This window comes from Carassius auratus, chromosome 22 (genome assembly GCF_003368295.1).
Source record: "Carassius auratus strain Wakin chromosome 22, ASM336829v1, whole genome shotgun sequence".
Taxonomy (NCBI): Eukaryota; Metazoa; Chordata; class Actinopteri; order Cypriniformes; family Cyprinidae; genus Carassius; species Carassius auratus.
This window is the reverse complement of record NC_039264.1, coordinates 23,438,740-23,447,157: the sequence shown is the minus strand read 5'-3', so window position 1 is coordinate 23,447,157 and position 8,418 is coordinate 23,438,740. Positions and strand designations below refer to the sequence as shown.

Sequence of the window (8,418 nt, the reverse complement as noted above, 5' to 3'; positions counted from 1 at the left end):
TACTACTCACACTTGTCCATTTAAATGTATTAAGTAATTGGATAAATGACCCCAGGCCTGTGACATCTGAGGGGTGATCCACATAAAGAGCAATGCATTTTTATATAATTAAAGCTACAAAATAATATAATATTTAAAGTATTTGATATCACCTCTAGGCTATGATTAACGTTTTGAATGAGGGGGAAAGGGTTTTGGAACACTTACTGAAAACTTAAAGCCTTATGTGTGAAACCAATATTTTGTAACTTGACAAAGTGATAGCCTAAATTATGGCCCTCATGAATGTGTACGGCCTGAAAAGTTAAAAAATGAAGTTAAAATGACTTTTAAATGACACTTTTTGTTCAAATCAAATGGAACGGGCTTTTCCTATAAGAAAGAACATCTGATATGATTCAAAACGATCATTTACTTTAAAAAGAAGACAATTTTAGGCATCAAATATTCTATTTCTCTTTCAAGACGTTTTCAAATTTCAAATGTAAACAAAGACCGCCAAATTCGCTTTTGTTCGTTCATTTCAGATATCCTTGTTTACAATATCATGTCAAGAAACGTGCAGCTGGATAATGAATCATCAAACATACTAACCCTACATTTGCATATTTAACACCGGTCCTCGGGTAATACAGCGCACCTCGCCCTATTTTCCACTCATCTATCACTGCCATAGTTTAATTCCTGACTCCATTCATTATCTGAGCACAGAGGAACACACCGCTTGTGGTGGTTGGGTACCAGGTAAGGGAGTGAACGAGTGCAGCCATAGCAATGTAGTTGTTTGGTGACATTGGGACGCGGAGTAAAGGACTGAGCATCTGCCCACGTCTGCGCTTTCGCAATCTGGCTGCGTCAGGATTCACCTCGAAGCACCGCTGTCATGGACGAAGCGGAGGACGGCGATGAAGACCACAAAGAGACTCGCAGGGGCGACATCCTTGACTCTTCCTACAAGATGAAGCGTGTAACGCCAGGAGGGGGAGCAGCGGCGAGCAGGATCTCCAACAACAAGGACTTCGCCTCCGTCTCCTGTGGACGCAGCACGGAATCCACCGCGCTCCTCTGCCACGGAGATGCTGCCAGAGACAAGAGTGGGGTTGACGGCGAGGATGGCTCCGGAATGAGATGCGTGATCAACGGAGACTGCCGAAGAGACGAGAGCTTGTCCTCAACCCTCTCCAAGCAGGAGAAGCAGACAGGTGGAGGCTTCCCAGCATCTGCATGTCACTCCAGCACCTCCAGCATGGACGGCTCGGTCACTCCTGCCCCGACCGCCGCTGCTCCTCCCGCTGAGAAGAAGGACTCGAGAGTTTCCTTCTCCAGCGCTCCACCGACCCAAGGATCGAGCTCGAACCAGCCGCAGCCGGACAGTTCTGTCGGCTTTCCCAAGTCTGAGGATGGCCAGATCACGGCAGATGATGCGGAAGCCAGGGACAATCAAACTTACATGCAGAGGCAGTTCAGCTCCATGCTGCAGCCCGGGGTCAACAAATTCTCCCTGCGTATGTTTGGGAGTCAAAAGGCAGTGGAGAAGGAACAGGAACGAGTCAAATCCGCCGGCAATTGGATTATTCATCCATACAGTGATTTCAGGTAGGCATGATGGAGGGACACCAGTGGAGACTCAAAACCTTGTTGCAAATGCTCATGTTTGAATACAATAAAAAGTGTATTTTATGGTAAAGACAAACATGCAACAAAAAGCTACTTCATTGTAAAATATATACAATTTTATTAGACAGTAAATTGCATTAAAATCACATATAAAGTAAGTAAATACATAAATATACTTTTTAAAAAAAGTAACAGAGTTGACAAAAAAATGTTTTAGTCAAGGTCTTAACACTTTTACAAGGCGTTTCTTATGAATATACATTAATGCTGATTTTGTATTCATTCACTCGAGACTCGAACTCACAACCCTTCGATTGGGAGACTCTCTAACCATTAGGCCATGACTTCTTTAACCATTAGGACAGACTTTTAAATTGCATTCAAATCACGTATCAAGTAAATACATAAATGTACTTAAAAAAAATCTTGAGCAATTTCAGGAAGAAAAATTGTTTAGCCATTTAGCCAAGGTCTTAACACTTTTACAAGGTGTTCAATATGAATGTAATGCTGATTTTTTTATTCATTCACCAATATTCAAAATAAACCCCACTAGAGAAAAATGTACAATTTTTTTCCAAAAATAACCCCTAGAGAAAATGTACAATTTGATTGGTGATTTACAAACAAGGAGGCATTTACTTATACCTTTGTCATTAAAAAAAAGCAGCAGAGTTGACATTTTATAGTTTGTTTAGTCTTTGTATTATTTGTGCTGAATTATTAAAAGGAGAATTTAATGATGATATGTTTTATTCATTTTTCAAAAAACACGTTTCTGTACAAAATCACAGTAACAGGGTTGACTATTTCAGATGTCCCCTGCTGACAAATGTACATTTTAAGATTAAGTGATTTACAAACTAGGTGGCACATAATTCTGATAATTTTATTATATTAAAAAATATAAAAAATATATATAAAAAATCGATTTTAATGAAATGGGGTGGGGTAACAGAGTTGACACAAAATAAATAAATAAACAGAAAATAAAGGATAAATAAAAGATACAATGTTTCATTTAAATAAATATGATACAATAAAAAAAACAATAAATAAAAATGTAATTTAACAAAAAGTAATCTTATTAAATTTTTCAGAGTACCAGCTGGCATTTTCTTGAGCCATCATTCACACGTATGCTGATGAGGGGAAACAAAAGGCACTCTTTCCATGGAATAACTCATAGTTCTGAATATCAAACTCAAACACTGCACAATACTTATTATAATTCTTAATAAGGATTAGGACATCACATTAATTAGATTTGAGTAAACTTAGATTAATCAGTGATGGCCAATCAACACCAGCGGTTTCACGTCATCAGGTGTGTAACAACTCATAATGTAATAACTGCACATTAGGTGTGTGTAATATACCAGAACATTTATGGAAATCCTTTTGCGTAAAAGCTGGATAAACTGCAAAGGAAATTTTAGACAGGACACTTGCTTCAAATTTCTGAAATGATCCCCTCACAGTCTCTCAGGATAAAGTCTGGAATTAAATGCTATCAAAGCAGTGGGAATAAAACTATCCTATGGAGCTGATGATTTAAAAAAAAAAAACTGTGATTAAAAAGTGGAGTGCTTGCTTACTATAGCTCAGTGATATAGTTCAATGGTTTGTTTGTTGTTCTCCCAGCAAGCACTTTGACTCATATAGTCTCCTCTGTGGTCTGTACTTAATCATCTCCCAGGAAACAGAGCCAAGAGAGTGTTCCTCAAATACATTGAAAAACAGATTCATTGTTAATCAAGTAACTTCCAATAAAGGCTAATATAAAAGATCGTTATTTCAATTTAAGCAGTAGCTAATGCAGTTTTGATTAAAGACAGGCCCATAATTGGTTTGATCAGTGTTTTTCACCATCATTTGGTGGGTCTCCAAAGAATAACACTCAACAGTGTTAGTACACCACTGTGCATTCAACAGGAAACAACTCATTTTATGCACACAATAACTTTTATGTAATAGCCATTCATTATAAGAGAATAAGAGTATCAGTAATAAAATAAAACAACAAATACATCAAAACAATAAAATGATAATTATACTGTTCAATATCATAAGTGTCATAAAAAACAAATGATTACTAAATTAAATGATTTTAATAAAAAATAAAAATAAATACAAGATGAAATAATAATAATATTAATAATAATAATAACAATTATATAACCTTGAAACCCCACAATCATAACATTAAACAAAACCAAAATTCTATATTTAAAATTACATTATAAATGATAATATAAATATATATTTTTTTAAAATACATAATTAGACTGAACAAAATTATAAATACAACACTTTTGTTATTGCCCCCATTTTTCATGAGCTGAGCTCAAAGATCTAAGACTTTCTATGTGTAAAAAAAGACCTATTTCTCACTAATATTATTCACAAATCTGTCTCAATCTGTGTTAGTGAGCACTTCTCCTTTGCCGAGATAATCCATCCACCTCACAGGTGTGGCATATCAAGATGCTGATTAGACGAGATGATTATTGCCACTGATTAAGATGATTAAAAGGCCACTCTAAAATGTGCAGTTTTATCATGCAGCACAATGCCACAGATGACGCAAGTTTTGAGGGAGCATGCAAGTGGCATGCTGACTGCAGAAATGTCCACCAGAGCTGTTGCCCGTGAATTGAATGTTCATTTCTCTACCGTAAGCCATCTCCAAAGGTGTTTCAGAGAATTTGGCAGTTCATCCAACCGGCCTCACAATTGCAGACCACGTGTAACCTCAGCAGCCCAGGACCTCCACATCCAGCTTCTTCACCTCCAAGCTCATCTGAGACCAGCCACCCAGACAGCTGCTGCAACAATCAGTTTGCATAACCAAAGAATTTCTGCACAAACTGTCAGAAACCGTCTCAGGGAAGCTCATCTGCATGCTCGTCGTCCTCATCGGGGTCTCGACCTGACTGCAGTTCATTGTTGTAACCGATTTGAGTGGGAAAAGGCTCACATGGGATAGTGTCTGGCACTTTGGAAAGGTATTCCCTTCAAGGATGAATCCCAGTTTTCACTGTACAGGCAGATGGCAGACAGCGTGTATGGCGTTGTGTGGGTGAGCGGTTTGCTGATGTCAACGTTGTGAATCGAGTGGCCCATGGTGGCGGTGGGGTTATGGTATGGGCAGGCGTATGTTATGGAGAAATGAACACAGGTGCATTTTATTGATGGCATTTTGAATGCACAGAGATACTGTGACGAGATCTTGAGGCCCATTGTTGTGCCATTCATCCATTGTTGCCAGCCTAAGACATACCTGTGCAATAATCATGCCGTCTAATCAGCATCTTGATATGCCACACCTGTGAGGTGGATGGATTATCTCAGCAAAGGAGAAGTGCTCACTAACACAGATTTAGACAGATTTGCGAACAATATTTGAGATAAACAGGCCTTTTGTGCACATAGAAAAAGTCTTAGATCTTTGAGTTCAGCTCATGAAAACTGGGGGCAATAACAGAAGTGTTGCGTGTATAATTTTGTTCAGTATAAATGAAACTATATAAAAAGCTAATGTTTATAAATGATTATAAGACAAATTTAAGCAAATGAAAATACAAAAAAAGTATGCTTGCTCTCTTGATGGTACACATTGTTGCTACTGAAATAGATCCAAATTAATTTCAATAATAATAATTATTATTATAAGAATGAGAAAGAAATAAGACAGCATTCTCTTATGTAAGAGATACTCAGTTCAAAGTTTAAATAAATATTTTACATATATAATAAAAGCCAAGTACTCAGTCTCATAAAAGAAAATATTCTTTTTTTCCCCACAAAGATCAGCATCATTATGAGGTTGCAATGCCTCATCCATGCATTCTGGTGTCAATGTGCACCTTTTTCTTTCTTTTTTTTCTGTGCATGCATGAAAAAAAAAGAAGAAAATATATTATGAATTTGTTCAAGCTAGTTTTCGTATTTATTTACAGTCACACATTGCAATGCAGACTAGTTGATCTATTACTGTTTTCAGAGAGAAGATGAACTGAGCACTGCATTTAAATGCAAAGAGAGCTTTATGTGATGGAGTTCATATTATTATTAGAACGCAGCAGCTACAGCTGCAATGTTTGCTTGAGAAAGCTCAGTTATGATCGCTTCAGAAGTTTTGCTTTCAGTACCACAGACAGCTCGGCAGTCATGTCGCCTTATAAATCGCTGATACACCTTAAGAGAAGCTTCTCAGAATATTATACTATATACTATATAACTCAATATAACTCACTTTCTCAAGATCTCAAAAATAAGCTATCATCCTGCTTTGTTCCATGTTTCTCGTTCTGTTTCTCAACGTCCTTGTGATGACCTTGCATAGGTTGAGGTAAATATTATTTATTGGTACAATGTGTCACAAAATTGATCTCGACCAACAGGCACTTTATTAAATGAATGCTGTTTTATGACACCCATATCGCCTCTCTTCTCGTGCGCATGCAGCATGTTTGTTGAGGCTAGGGTTATTTATAGGGAGTATCCCGGTCTCAACGAACGCATGAAGACTGAATCTCATTTTTCTTATTACAAGGGTGTGCCTTTTGTACCAAATGCATTTAAAAAGCATGGTAGACCAACACATTGCAACAAAAATTAGAACAGTTAAAAAAAATCCTAATTAAAAATTAGCTAATTAATTGACTGCTGGGATGTTCTCAAATGTCAGTATATTTTAACCCACACATTTAGTTTGAGACACTGTGATGCCTATTGTTAGTGTCATATAAGTGTAGTCTGTAAATAAAAGAATTAATTCATTTCTGTGGCATTTTTGCCCATGCATTTAAGCATATGTCCTGTAAATTAATTCACGTACCTGTTCCTTCACATTCCTTTCATTCGCCACACAGGTTCTACTGGGATTTCACAATGCTAATGTTTATGGTGGGCAACTTGATTATCATTCCTGTGGGCATCACCTTCTTCAAGGAGGAAACCACCACCCCTTGGATTATCTTCAACGTTGTGTCTGACACGTTCTTCCTCATGGACCTGGTATTGAACTTCCGCACAGGCATAGTCTATGAAGACAACACGGAGATAATACTGGACCCTGAAAAGATCAAGATGAAGTACCTGAAGACATGGTTTGTGGTGGACTTTGTCTCATCCATCCCGGTGGATTATATCTTTCTCATCGTAGAGAAAGGCATTGACTCTGAGGTTTACAAGACGGCCAGAGCATTGCGGATTGTGCGTTTCACCAAGATCCTCAGTTTACTGCGACTTCTTAGACTATCCAGACTGATTCGGTACATCCATCAATGGGAAGAGGTAAGATGAGTGTCATTGCTGTTCATATTTATTGTTAAAGCCAGATAGTGTCTTCCGAATTGTGATGGTGGGAAGAAACGGAAATACTTTTTTTTCGCTGAGTAGGTCGCCTGATGGTGGTTGCCATTTGAATACTACTAACTTTATTTCACTTACTTCTCCAATACAAGACTTTTCCACTCATGGCATGACTGAAAATAACATTGGTAACTCAAAACAGTTGATAAATCTAAGTCACTAGGTCCAAGCCAAGTTAGCGAAACATATTTAGTACTAAGTGTACTAAGTGTCAAAATAATAACTCAAGAAATATGCTGAAAATCGCAACTGATGTTATGTTAAAAGTTCTCGTAACTAGGAGTGCTAAAGTCATTGACTGTAATCTCATAAATCTCATAAAATATATGATATATGGTTAATTTGTCACACTGAAAATAGAAGTCCGAGCACATTGACTTGTGGGATATAGTCTTCCACGTAATAAATTATAATACTAATGATTTTGGAAAATATAGTTGGTCATTCAAAAATTCTATGCAAACAGAAAATTTGCATATTGTGCACAGTAAAAAATATGATATGCTGCAGCTATATTCTAATTAGTTAGTTAGTATTCTATTCCAAACATAGCTCAAATGTTTATTTACCGATTGACGTCACTATTCTTGTTTGCAATTGCAAGGGGCAGAATGTGATCAATGGTGCTTTTCACTGATTTCCGATGCTGCCTTCTAGGTGTTTTGTTGTGGGTGACTAATTAGGTGCACAGGCTAATTAATGTAGCCTGGAGTAATTAACCATCATAAACGTTAACAGCAACTGACTGACCACAATTGTAAAAACAGTTCAGTGCATTACCATTAAAACGATGACCGACATTGGGACCATTTCAGATGATTACATAGAGAGCCAGCTGTTCAGAGTGACAGAAATGTGACGGTTTGCCTGTGGTTGAGCTGACTGATGATTCAGATTTCACCACTAAATGGGACAATTATGCTGCTGATTACATAGTGATAATGTGAGCCAGACATGGCCCTCAATTACTGAATCAACCTTGCACAGCAGTGCCACATCCACTCTACACTGTTTGGCCCCCTTATAGCGCTTGGTTACTCAGACAGGAACAAGGCATGAGTTATACCTCCTGAAACATATAACCAAGTTTTGAAACCCATTTGTAAGTCAGCACATTAAATCGACATGTAGGTCATGTAAATGCTTAAACTGTGTTCTTTTATCAGGGAAAAGGCATAAACTGCTAGAAAAACCCAAACAGAAAACTTGTTACTTGCATGTAAACGTGTCAAGAAGAAAAGCATTTTATTAGCCACAGAAGCATGATCATTATGTGTGCTAGCTAATCGAAAGGCTTTTATTATTAACCCGGTAACACTTTAGTATACAGTACATACCAATTCTCGCTGTTAACAAATTGCTTATAAGCATGCCTATTATCAACATACTGGCTGTTTATTAGTACTTATAAAGTACATATTC

General features: G+C 37.3%; 1 protein-coding gene across 1 annotated transcript in view; it reads left to right on the top strand.

The window, feature by feature from the left end:
* The first annotated feature begins 38 nt into the window (after positions 1 to 38).
* Positions 39 to 8,418, top strand: part of LOC113040070 (potassium/sodium hyperpolarization-activated cyclic nucleotide-gated channel 2-like) — a 29,995-nt gene continuing 21,615 nt past the window's right edge. Inside the window, exons 1-2 of the mRNA XM_026198318.1 lie at positions 39 to 1,596; positions 6,495 to 6,918. Of these exons, the coding sequence (XP_026054103.1) occupies positions 884 to 1,596; positions 6,495 to 6,918 (1,137 nt within the window). The 5' untranslated portion in view covers positions 39 to 883. The remainder of the gene's footprint in view (positions 1,597 to 6,494; positions 6,919 to 8,418) is intronic.